The sequence below is a fragment of the Rhamphochromis sp. 'chilingali' genome (genome assembly GCF_963969265.1).
Source record: "Rhamphochromis sp. 'chilingali' genome assembly, chromosome: 10".
NCBI lineage: Eukaryota > Metazoa > Chordata > Actinopteri > Cichliformes > Cichlidae > Rhamphochromis > Rhamphochromis sp. 'chilingali'.
The window spans coordinates 27,697,914-27,711,413 of NC_137937.1; the positions used below are offsets into that span (position 1 = coordinate 27,697,914).

At 40.0% G+C, this 13,500-nt stretch overlaps 1 protein-coding gene across 2 annotated transcripts in view; it reads right to left on the reverse strand.

Annotated features, from left to right (window-relative positions):
• The window catches only part of msh3 (mutS homolog 3 (E. coli)), a 53,907-nt gene that overhangs the window by 27,420 nt on the left and 12,987 nt on the right, over nt 1-13,500 (reverse strand). For both annotated transcript variants that reach the window (XM_080895159.1, XM_080895158.1), the window contains exons 12-18: nt 11,930-12,039; nt 8,675-8,807; nt 6,660-6,847; nt 6,089-6,257; nt 5,805-5,869; nt 2,960-3,076; nt 2,642-2,749 (exon numbers count right to left, since the gene is read on the reverse strand). In XM_080895159.1, coding sequence (XP_080751285.1) covers nt 2,642-2,749; nt 2,960-3,076; nt 5,805-5,869; nt 6,089-6,257; nt 6,660-6,847; nt 8,675-8,807; nt 11,930-12,039 — 890 coding nt within the window. The remainder of the gene's footprint in view (nt 1-2,641; nt 2,750-2,959; nt 3,077-5,804; nt 5,870-6,088; nt 6,258-6,659; nt 6,848-8,674; nt 8,808-11,929; nt 12,040-13,500) is intronic.

Here is a 13,500-nt window from a genome sequence, read left to right on the forward strand (position 1 = left end):
ATGCGCCGTATTTGATAGCTTGCTGCGAGACCTCACACCGAGCACATCTACTGCAGGTGTTGTGCCTGTTATCGGACCCGGAGTTAGCAACATCCCCCAAAAACACGAAGAGGAGAGTCCTGGCCCCTAGCCCTGCCAGTGTAGCAGAAATGATGAGGATGATGATGGCAGCAGCAGCCGTTCTTCTCTGCGTGAGTAGCTTAATGTTGTTCGTGTGTAATTTACGTTGAGTAGGCTAACCACGTTATTACATTAATGCATGTAAGGTGAACTAGCAAACATCATCATAGCTACATGCGGCTGTCTTCTTGTTTGATGGCAAATACTCCCTTCACCCTGGCCAAAAAGGCTAAAATGACCAAAGAAAAAGTGGAAAACAGTTGAACATGAGAAGTTTTTGGACAAAGTTTGTGTTTTTTCCATTGTTTAAGCACTGCTCCCAGCCAAGAGTGATACCATATATGCCCCATAGCTGCAGAAAAGGCTAACATTGTTATCTTTTTACAAAAAAAACAGCTGAACATGAGAGGTTTTTGGACCAATTTTGTGTTCTCCATTCTTTAAGCACCGGTTTGAGCACCGTTTAAGCACCGGCACCGTTTCAAAAGTACCGATTTGGCACCGGTATCGGATAAAACCTAAACGATACCCATCGCTAATTATTTATTTTAAAAACTATAAATAAAACAAAAATGATCATCATTTGGGAAAACTTGGGAAGATCTGCTTTACCAAGAGTAAAACTGCTTCTTTTTGTCATTTATTCAATAGAAAATATCCACATATCACGAATATGTGGATATTCTTATGTTGAAAGACTGAGTACATTTTGAGCTCAAAAACTAGAATTTTTCCTTCAGCACAAATAACTTCTTGCTGGCTATTTGCATAATTGTCCACCACTCATTGACCTCAGCTGGAAGATGTTTGCATTTTCTTGCATCGACAAATCCTCCCAAAACACTTCAATGTGGATCAAGCCATTTTTTCCCTCCTAGAGGTAGATTAGTGTTCTTAGGGTTATTACAACGCTGATATGTTCACTTCCTGTTCAACTTCAGCTCTTGGACAGATGGCCTCTCATTATCTCAAAGCACTTGGAAATTATGCATAATTCATAGCTGAATCAATGACTGCAAGCTGCAGAGTCTGAGACAGTGAAGCAAAACCAAAACATAACATTCAACCCACAGTGCATCATAGCTGGTATGGGACCATTTTCCTGAAACGTTATGTGGTCTGTGCCAAACATATCTCATGTTACAACGACCCTTTATCATTCTTGTTCTCTTCATCTTCCATTCATTAGTTCAGAGCACTTTATTCCAAAAGTCCTGTTGCTTTGCTTATATGTTGATAGTTCAATTGCAGTTTTTCTCAAATGTTATTTCTGGACAGCAAATACTTTTTCCTGGCAGATCTCCCGTGCACATTGCATTTGTCCAGCTTGTGCAGTCCCTCTCTTACACATGCACTGACACCAACCAGCTGCAAGAGTTAATTTCCGCTGATTACGTTTTGGGGTTCTTTTTGTATCAAACAGTCTGCTTTTTGGCTCAATTTGCTGGGGCAGCCAGTTCCACAGAAAATCGCTTGCCAGACTCATTGACAGCCACATTCTTTACTCTAAATAACCTTAAAGACCTCTTTAGGTCTTGGCATGTTCACTCAACAAACGTTAATAGCACAATAAGACACAGGGTGCTTTCAGCAGTGCTCTGCTCCATCTAGAAATCCAAGCATTTCAAAGAGAAGACATAGTATAAGACTCTACAACAGCAATGTGAAGTGCATCCTTCTATACGGTCTGAATCTGGCGCATTACCAAGAATGACATCCTAGCAATCACGTTGTTCCCTCCAAACAAATGCTCACACATGGAAAAGTAGAGGAGAACTGCCTGTCTCAACATCACCCATAGAATAAAAACAAAGAATTGCTATTACAGGTCCTGAAAGGATAACACAGATTGCCCTCAGATGGGCGCCATAATCTGACGGAAGAGGAAGATGTTCAGACCAAATGAAATATTGATGAGGACTATGCTAGCAGTGCTACAAAAGATGGGTCTCTGATGGGTACAGGCAAAATCTCATTTTCTCGGTTAATAGAGTCTCTTTCAAGTTGGATTAGAGGATTTCTTGGTTGAATGGGTTAAAAAAGCCAACAATATCCACTTTAACACACAAACCGTAACATTTCCAGTCAAAGAAACTAATTACAAGTAGGACATGCAAATACAATGGAAAGAGGGCAGGAGGTAGCAGTATATGAGAAGAAGCAATCCTGAAACACAGAAATTTGTAGCACAGCATAAAGGTGTGTGTGTGTGTGTGTGTGTGTGTGTGTGTGTGTGTGTGTGTGTGTGTGTGTGTGTGTGTGTGTGTGTGTGTGTGTGTGTGTGTGTGTGTGTGTGAAGCAAAGAGTGAGTGAGTGGGAGAGATGTTGGAGTTCTGGCAGAGCACACTGCTGAGCGGGGTGCACACACCCACACACAACCTGTCTGAGACTTTAGGACACGACACGACCCCGAACCACACACATATACAGTGTATCCCACACATAAAAACACATGCACACACCCAATTTACATACTCAAACACATGCATCAATATTTATGGTCATCGTGAGAGGACATCACCTGCAATAGTCCCCTTGTTTAGCCACCTCAGCCAATGAAAAGAGACAGTCCATGGTTGCTAGGTGACTAATAGCCCTTTTCATGGTGTGGTAGTGCTCCCCAAACTGACTGTAGAGAGAGAGAAAAAGAGATTTTGAAGTGTTCTGAGTAGACAGCACTGACGGTGTACTTGACTAAAACAGACTAATTCTGGCAGGCTGAGAGCTGTGGAGGCATACCTCTGAACCACAGACTGGCATGTTTTCAGATTTTTTTCCCAGCTGAGTTGCATTTGTGTGTGTGTGTGTGTGTGTGTGTGCGTGCGTGTGTCTGTCATACTCCAGAAAATTGGTCCACTCCCTCTGGCAGTCCAGCATCAGCTGCTCTCGGAGCTGCTGCAGCTTCTTGTAGCGGTCCACCAGGAAAGGAGAGTGATACCTGCTGACTGCCTTGGTGCTGCAGAGGAGACAGGGGTAAACGTGAAGTACAGAAGGCAAGGCAAAAAATGGACTGAAGTGAAGAATTAAACTACTGGATTTTAGCATATAAGAGGAGTGTAGTATACTAAAAAGAAATTAATTTAAAACCACTTTTACACAAGTGCTGATAACTGCTGGACACCATGTATGTAATTCTGTGCCCCCTTAAAACGAAGAGACAACTTGTTGCATATCTACTTGGGTTATGACCAGATTAAACTTAATGCAAAAACATGGAAAATAAATGTAATTTTGTGTTGCAATATGTATTGTGTACTGTAATAACACTGTAATGAAAGATCTCTTGATACTACCGCATATTATTCGTTAGCAGGCCACCTGCTAAATCCTAAACTTCACAAACCTACAGTGAGGCTCGACAGTGCTGAGAAAAAGTACTTGCCCCTTTCTTGGTCTCTTTTTTTTTGTTTTCTTGGCAGACTTGTCACACATGTTTCAGATCATCAAATAAATACAAAATGCAGTTTTTAAATGATGATTTAATTTATTAATTGAAAAAGGCTATCCAAACCTACCTGGCCCAGTAGCAAAATGTAATTACCCCAAAACTGGTTGTGACACCCCTGAAGGCAAGATCTGCAATCAAGTGTTTGTAATATACTGCATCACTGGGGAGGAATTTTGGCCCACTTTGCTGTGCAGAATTGTTTGAATTCAGCCACACTGAAGGGTTTTTGAGCAGGAAAGGCCTGTTTAAGGTCTAAAAACATTAATGTCAGCCTGCACAATTTCACGCAAATTAGATCATCACTGCCAGTAAATGTAGCTATAAGGTTTTTCTACTCTATGATCTTTTTTAATATAGAATACTGTTGCACTAATTGGTCCATGGTAAGTATTACTAGTTTAGAACCAGCAGAAACATCTTAACGCTTTTTCCCCACCCATTATCGTCTCATACTTCAAAAATACAATAGCTTAAGTTTGAAATTTAAAAAATAAATAAATGAATACATTTGCTTGTCCTATTTATAAGAACCAACATGGACTTGCTCCACCCTCATTGGGTGAGTTTGTTAATGTTAAAATTGAATATCAGAATTCTTAACTCTTAATATCAATATTAAGAGTAACCAGAGCCTCTAGTAAAGGCCTCTTAGACATATAATATGTAGCAATCAGGTGTTAACAGTTAAAGGTAGTGAGATTTGGAATAATATGCCAGCTGTAATAAGAGAATTTACAATCTTTCATCACACACATCTCAAATGATGGCTACAGAGAAATCAGATCTGTGATCAGTCATTTTATGCTAATATGTCATATTTGATCTGTATGCTTTCATATGTATTTGTTGTCCTGCGCTGTTTTATTGTATTGTTCTTTGTACTGTGGATTTTATTGTTGTAATTTTATGTGTTCTTGTCTGATGGGGTGTTTTGTTTGTTTTTGACTTGCCAGGGACTACAGGAGAAAAACAGGCCTCTGGCTAACTCAGAAACTTGATTTGTATTTAGTAATAAATGCTCATTTTGAATGTGACACCGGCAAAATGTTTTTTAAAGACTTGGGGGAGGGTCACAAATGAAACACACCCGGTGAACCAACTCAAAATTAATTTAGTTAATTTGCAAATGGTAAGTTACAAAGAGCATCCCAGAGAGGCTGAATGTTTCACAAGTGTGTTAAATTAAGCATCATTTTTCAAAAAACAAAACATTTCACATTTTTTCACTACTCTTAGTTAAAATTGGGCTTTTTGCAAATCAGTGCAACAGTTTGTTTTTTTCTTATTCATATGCTGCTCGAAAAACAAACAAACAAGAAAAAATTGTAGCAGAGTGTAAATGAAACAGATCTTAAACAGGACCCAGGATTTTAAAGATTAATGCTAATATTTGGTCATTTAAAAATCCAGACAAGACACAAAAATAAACAGAATGCTCTGATTTCTTAAACTGAATTATTTAATTTTTTGTTTACACCCTGCTTGAATCAGCTGATTGTTGTTTGTGGTACTGCCAACAGGGAAGCTGCAGTTATTTGCAACGACAACACTCATAGCATGGTTGAAGTGTGCTTTCCGTCTCTTCTTTACTTTTCAAATTTTCATTTATTGGCCATTATACCATCAGATAATATGAGCCCATCAATACATCAGTCTGGCTCTAATCAGTAGTGCTAAAGTTAAAAAAAAAAAAAAAAGTAAGCTCAAATATGCTAACTCCTCAATAGAGCTAAGGGAAACATGCCTATGTTACATCTAAACTGGACTATTGTAATACACTGTGTACTGGAGTTAGTCAATCATCTCTTCTGCATTTAGTGCAGCAGTTGGCTCAGATGTTAGCAGACTTCCACTGGTCTACTGTGCATCACAGAATCCATTAAATAGTGTCACTGTTTGTGTTTAAAGCCTTAGATGGTCTCACACCTTCAAATGTCTTCGACGTGCAGCATTCAAATACTCCCTCATCATTAAGGTCTCCTTCTCAATCTTTTCTGATCACTGTTTAGTTATTTGTTTACTCTTTTTCTTTTTTGTCTAATGCGCTTTAGTTTTAAATGTGCTATGGGAAAAAAAGTTTTTTACAGCATTTATTTTAGAAAAATTGCCCAACAATATTTCTATTGTGCAATCCAAGTTAGATAAGTCAGATGTGATTTTTGACATCACACAATGAATATTAAAATCAATGCTAAAAAAAAAAATAGTACATGTAAGTGTTGTTTGTAATGCTGACCTGCTGATTTTGACCCATTCAGGTGGAACAATGGATGAAACTGAGTTCTTCACCTCAATCAGAAACTGAGGGCAGAGGAGAAAGAGGAGGAGAACTGATAAATAAGACCAGAGAAGACAGGGAAAATAATGTGTCACTCTTGATTAAAACTGGCAACCAGACACAAAAACACAGACATCAGACCATCACTGTTGCTGAGTCTTCCACCCAAATGGCCATCAATCCTCCCACCTTTCTTTCACTTCCAGCAACACACACACACACACACACACACACACACACACCTCCTGTCCAGAAACAGTCGTATATTCGAGCGCGGGGGCCTTTAGTATCAGACGGATGTCTTTGCGGTGGTCTTGAATCTCACGGAGGACAGTTTGGATTTGCTCCATTCTTTCCTGCAGCACTGGGAATCCAGACAGATCTGAGAATAGCTCCGTCTTGTTCCCTGACCTGCACAAATACACAGTCCAAATGTGACTGTTACTGGTAATATATCGCAGCGCATTTTCTAAGAGATGAGCCTGTGGTCAGCTTGACCTTTCAATGATGAAAACTGAGGAAAAGAATTATCCATGTGACACTAGGAGGCCTTTTCCTCTCTCATACTGTATGCCAACTATTGGTCATACATTTATGGAGTGACAGCAGGCATCTCCCACTGTGCCATATCTTACATTTGTCAGCCCAGTTTTATGATGCTGTGTTGTTTTTCTGATTGCACCGTTGAGAATTCATTTTCTCTTTAACAGATATATATTTTTTGCATTTAAGTAAAATATAATAACCCAACACACATCAAGCAATCTAAATTATGCTTCTGTCAGTTCCACACCTGTGCTGCTGGATACTTACTTGGCTGCCTTTTCATTGAGCACCTTTAGGAAGCTTTGGGCTGGAATCAGCTGGTCTGGAGTGTCCAACAGAAGGCTTCGAAGTAGCCCTGAGCTGATCTGGGAACGCATGGCTGGTAGCAAAGTCTGCAGTTCCAGCCCCAGGCGAGAAAGACTGCTACTAATGAGGTAAAATTCCTGAGTAGAAGACTGGAAAGATGTGCAAAAAAAACAAAACAAGCAAAAACATTACTAAGTATGTACCAAAGTGGCTAAAAAACTATTTCAAATTGGTCCTTTGCCAAGTTGTGTTTGTTGCATAGATGCAATATTGGTTTATCACTTGAGTTGGGTGGGGTTTTTTTTTTTTCTATCTTTAGGGGGTTAGGGTTAATAAATATTCTTCATAAAATGGTCAGGTTTAAGGATTGGAATCAAAATGAGCGAAAAAGCAACCCGTGATCAAAGTAAAAATTTAAAAGACCTTCAGAAACTCTGGGGACCTATTACTCAAGACCACTATCAAAAAACCAGCCTGGCTCTTTGGAAGCAAATATAAAGAAACCACTCGTGACTCAAGACTTTTGCACAGTACTGTATATTCATGTTTGTAAGTGTGTTGTATTATCAGGGTACTCTGTAAGGCAGGAAGATTACATCATTAAATCTTATCCGCGCTGGCCAGCAGCCGAGCTTAAAGAATAGTCATATATTACATCCAAAGGCTGTGAGAAAACACCACTCACTACAAGCAGCACCGACTGCACGTCTTCACAACAAAGCATCAAGAAAATAAAACACTACCCTTCAATATGCATCATACTATATTTGCTGTATTACACAATAAAAAAATAGAAATGTAGATACAGGACTTGGCTGGTGCTATTTAGCATCTATTAAGAAGCAAATGATACATTTTATTATCTGCAAACGGCAGCTGTCTTGGGAATCACTGATAATCCACAGTATAGAAAACAAAGCAGCCTATAATCAATAACTTCTTATATTTCTTCAAGATCAGTGTTGCGTCTTTAAAAATAAAAGTGCCAATCATTTCAGACTAAATAGAATTAATGAGTAATCAATCAGTGATAATGTAGATTATACTGACCTTCTATTGCCATTAGCAATGTTACTGTATAGTACCAAGTCTTGACCCTCGGGTTAATGAGAGGTCACAGTGACAGTGGTTTATGGTATTAATCACATGCTGCAGTTTTAATGCTCCTGCCCCCGTGTTGCTCTTTTATGGACCCAAACAGGCAGCTACTAGAGGCCACAGGCATGCCCTCTCTCCCATTATGTCAGTGGAGCCGTGGAGACACAAGCCATTACACACAGGCCCATTTATCTACAGATGGGCAAAATGACAATTAAGGCCCCTCTGTGTGTCTGCTGCGTGTGTGTATGCGTGGGTGTTTGAGTGTATGTGTGCGTTAAATGACATTTGATCATTTTCTTTCAGCAACAGATGAAGGAATCCAAAAGCTGAACATGAAACAAGACATCAAGCTCAGAAACAAAGTGTCTTTTTTCATTATTGCAAACACACGCACACACGCACACGCACACACACACACACACACACACACACACAGAAGATGAAGCCTTCTGACATTTCAAAAATGGGTCAGATGGGAAATGAGACTGTGTCAAACAATCAGGTAAGCGCCACACAAGAGGCTGCTCCCTGCTGTTAATCAAGCGTGCCATAAAAAGAGAGAGAGAAACAGAGAAAATGTCAGTGAAAGAAAGAAGAAAATCTTCTTGCCTTTCATTTCTATGCAAACCAACGAGAGGAATTATTTCACAAATGTTGTCCCCCTGCTGTTAGAGCTGGAGGATTATTGCAAAAATTATGATCCGAGTTGTCTTGTTCAATATAAAGATGATTATTTAACGATGCTAATTTTAAAACTATTATCCATTTATTAAACCCGCCTGTTCTCGTATCCTACAGGATTCAATAACAATGCCACAAAAATTGTGATAAAATATAATAAACATTATCCAAGTTATTTATTTGTGTTCTTTTACCTTTTTGTGATATATGCTGCAGATGCCTCGCTCCAAGTCTGGCAGACGTGACAGCAGGGATCGAATGGAATTTAGAGTCAGCGAGTCCGACTCCAGGATTTCCTGCACCGCATCCTGCCTCTCGGATATAGACCTGCAGTTTCATGAAAGAAAAGGTAAGAAAGAAAGAAAAGACTTGCAGAAATTAAGAAGATAGCAAGGATAAGAAAGAGTTGAAAGAAATGTAAATGTTCTCATCAGGCTCATCATCACCAAAAGAAACGTGTCATTTGGAAAGCTGAATCAGTTCTGATTGAGATAAATGGGTTTCCTTAAAGTTGATTTACACATGAAACAAATAAGCGCCAAAGTGTCCCTGATTAGTTTCTATGTAGATTCACACTTGCGCCTTACGTCTAAAAATGTGTCAAATTTTCAAGAACATTCAAAGCAAACAAAGGTGACCAAATGTTTAAAAGATACAAGTATTCATAGAAAACGTTAATCCAATACCCAAATCACCAACTTAACACTGTGACTGCAACCTGTACTACTGCACCAAGAACTGCAGTCGCAGTTCTTTAACGTGTAAAGTCACTTTAAATAACTGAAGACTGAAGAGCGCTTAGCTGAAGACATCTACGTGGCCTAAATAAAATCCCTCGACTGCACAAACCAGCACTCATGAAGGTACAGCTGCTTGTAGCTTCATTTCCCCAGTGACCTTACAAGACCTTTGACCTCTGTAGATGTGGTTGACGCTAAGAAGATTAAGATATGCTTATTAAATTTAAACATTTGGAAAATGAAAAATTCTGCATTTGGGCCAGGTGAACTACTAAAGCTATGGATTTAACGACATGATGAAAATCACTGAAACAGTTTTATTTATAAAATGCAGAAAAAAGCCTCATATTAAAGTCCTCTATGAAATGCTTTTTAGTCCACAGTAAGGCCTTTCTGTAAGCGTAAGCATCCAGAAAAAATGGACTGAAAAAGCAGATCAAAAGAAGCTTAGTGATGTAATAAATCGGACATCACAGATCACACTATTGTGCGAGTGTGTACGTGCACATGCCCACAAGTGTCTGTTCAATGCGCTGCTGTGCTCTGTATCTTGGAATTAATGTACCTGGGAGTAATCTGGGTTTTATTCATGTTGAAAGTCTCTAGAGGAGCTATCTGTATAATCTGAAAGCAGTGCTCTATCCACAGCAATAATCCCTGCCCAGTGGCAGAGGGAGGGCCACACACAGAGAAAATGTTCACACACTTAAAAACACTACAGAGAACTGGAGAGGTACTGCTGTGTGTCCTCAGCAGTGCTTTTATTTAAGGAAGTCACCTCCAAAACATATTTGTATGTATTTTCACACCACAGTCTCTCTAAAAAGAGAAACAGCTGCTCTGCCATATATCCTCCCAAACAACACTTACATATTTATATGTGAGAGCAGCTATTTTATTCTAAATAAATAAATAAATGAAAATGTGGAGCTGGTTATAATTTTCATCACAGTCGTGAGTCCTGGACTGGGATGCAGGCCGCCAAGCAAACATTAATATTATTAACAAAGGCCTGCCTCACACATCCATTCCACCCTGTGTGTTCACTATGCACCCCAGCTAGGTGAAGGAATTGACCTTTTCTAGGAGCTGTTCTGCTACTGTGATGGGGCTAGTGTGCTCCATCCTAATCCTCATGATCTTTATTTTGCCTTTGTTGACAGTGAGATCTATTCCTGCTGATGTTGATGCCAGGTGTGCAGTTATCGCCTACATCTGGCCAGGTCATCACCCAAGTCGAGATCATCCAGTTGTGCCCACAATGTCCATAAATGCCATTCCATTTTCCTTGCATAGACATTCTCCACTATATCACCAGAATGAAAAGTACAGCAAAAGGTGAGAGCAGATGCTCCTGACAAACACCGGTCCTGGCACTGAGGTGCTCCAACAGCTGTTCCTTACGTATGAGTCTGGAGGACATTTCCTAGTAAGTGCAATCTATTAACTCTTTTAACTCTATTACCAGCTTTAAAACCTACTGGGAATAACCCTTGGCACTTTTTTCAAAACTATTTTAAAAATAGGGCAGCACTGTTGCCGCACAGCAGGAAGCTCCTGAGTTCAATTCCATCAGGCCGGAGTCTTTCTTACTGGGGTCATGTCTTTCTGCATGTTCTCCCCATGTTTGCATGGGTTCCCTCCGGGTACTCCGGCCTCCTCCCACCATCCAAAGCAGTTTGCAGGGATAGGTTAATTGATCAATCTAAATTGCAAGTGGGAGTGAATGTGAGCGCGAATGGTTGTCTCTGTGTGTTAGCCCTGCGACAGACTGAAAAGGATAAGCAGAAGCAAATAGATGGATGGATGGATACTTTAAAATATTTCAGGCTTGTTTATAAAACAAAATAAGTGGATGTGCAGTCCGCCCGTGCAGCGACTCTTGGAACCTGGAAACTACTCTAATAGTTGTCAAACCAAATCTTTATTGATATACAATGAGGTGTCAAAACGCGTCATCAAGCGTACATGGGAGGTTGTTAAATGTCAGGGTAGCATTAATGGGGGAAAGAGCTCAGGAGATTCAAGATTCAAGACCCGTTCGTCATGTGTCATGTAATCCTCAAGAGGAAAATCATATATTTTTGGGGGGGAGATGCAAATGTGCCTGAAAATCTCACATCTATCTCATGTCAGGTAATTAAAACCATACTTATGAGATGATTATATACTATTATATATCATTCTTTGTTAAATCCAATAAGGAAATTTACTGCCAGCATTTAACCCATCCTAATAAGTGAAACAGTGAGCAGCCTGTGTGCAATGCCCAGGGACCGATTCTAGCTGTAAGCCTGTGTCCTGGCCAGAGACACAGAGACAGAAAAATTAACCCAGCATGTGTCTGATGGCAGGATAAACTGGAGCTACTGGAGGAAACACACAGAACAATTGGAGAAATGTGAAGCCTGTGACCCCTCTTGGTGTGTGGCAACAGTATTAACCACTGAGCCACAGTGCCTGAAAATGATTATCACAGGCATCGTTCTAATATGAGCCAGTTATCACATGTGACATGAAAGTGGCATTAGTGCTGCCTCAGAGTCCTTCACTGTGGTTCTGTGATCCAGAGAGCCTCACAACGCAGACCAAGCTGCATGGAAATAAAGTTTGAAGCACTGAAAAACTAAATGATAAGAACGGACACTGAAGCTGAATCGGTATTGACAATCATGCTCCATCACGTGTCAGAGTGTATTCTATACTCACTGCAGGTCTGTAAGGGGCTGGCTCACCCACTTCCTCATTAGTCTCCTTCCAAACGGAGTGCGAGTGTGGTCCAACACCCACAACAGACTTCCTTTCACACTACCATCTGTCTGTGATGGAAAGAGCACACATAAAAAAGCTTAAATGTACGTTAATGGTTGCCAACATATTCTAAGAAAAAAAAATAGTAAGGAGAAGGAAATATGAGGTGAACAAATGGTGTAAGCCACTAGCAGACATGGTAGGAGGCTTGAGCTGATCTTGAACTCCATATGTGACACGTGACGCAAATGCCGTAGCAGCAGAGTCAAGCTGAACCTTTGAGTCGTCACCCACACACAAGTAAACCGAACGAGACTTTTTGTTATGGCTGAAATGTCAGTTCAACTTAACTATCCATTCATTTTTTTTTACAGTTTGTGTAACTATAACTGACTGTAGATCTTTAATTTTCTAACAACAATCTCAATAGCCTTAAAAAGATTTTTCAGTCGTTAAATCTGGGACGTATCAACACACCTGCCAGATGACCATGTGCAGCTGTGATTAAAGCTCAGAGTAACAAAAAGGTTGATTCAAGTAAAGCAACACAGAAGAGCTAACTCTTCAGGCCAGGACTCCACAGTCTATTTACACCTACAGGCCAGTGGACACTTTTTCAATGATGAGGATGTACACATCCTGGACAGGGAGGAACGCTGGTTTGAGTTCTTATATCAACTTCCACTTGCAGTTACACCTTGGATCTCAAACTTGAGTGAACAGCAAAGATCCGTTTATTTTTTTCTTTTTTGTTGTTGTGTGTGTGTGTGTGTGTGTGTGTGTGTGTGTGTGTGTGTGTGTGTGTGTGTGTGTGTGTGTGTGTGTGTGTGTGTGTGTGTGTTGGGGGGGGGGGGGTGCTTTTTCAAGTGGTCTTCCTTTCATTTGAAAGATCATAGCTGGGTCTCTAAAACAGACCAGTTTTTAGAGGTTTTCAATCAAAAAGGGTTCAAGCACAGACAAAGCATCCTCTGAACTTGCTAAGTTTGCTCCTACAACCCCCATATTCATTGGTTAGACTGTCAATATTGTACCATTTGGTGAGCAATAGGATTCAGTGAAGTCTATTCCTTTGGAGAGCTATCATGCACCCGCACACAGGAAATAGATTTTTTATTTTTACCAATCACCACAATCTAGACCTCACCTCAATTTCTCTTAAATGAAAATCAGGCAAAAGCAAGGCGACAAAACAGGATTTGTAAGCACCAATCTAAAAAGACCAGTAGTTCCAGTCAGACAATGGGACAATGATTGATCAAATTTAAATCAGGTATAGTTTTTGTTTCATGAGCCAAATCCAGGAAATGTTCATCACATCTTGTTGTTTAAGAAAAGTATAAAAAAAAACATTTTACGTGTGTAGCATCAAGTCAATTAAATTTCAATACATGTCATTGCCAGAAGGTCTGCTGTGTCTCACAGCACAATCTCAAGAGAATGGGGGAGTGACTCACTGCCCAGCACCGTGGAACCCGATTGGTATTGAGAAGCTGTGGTAAATGTTATAACATCGCTCAGGATGACCGGTG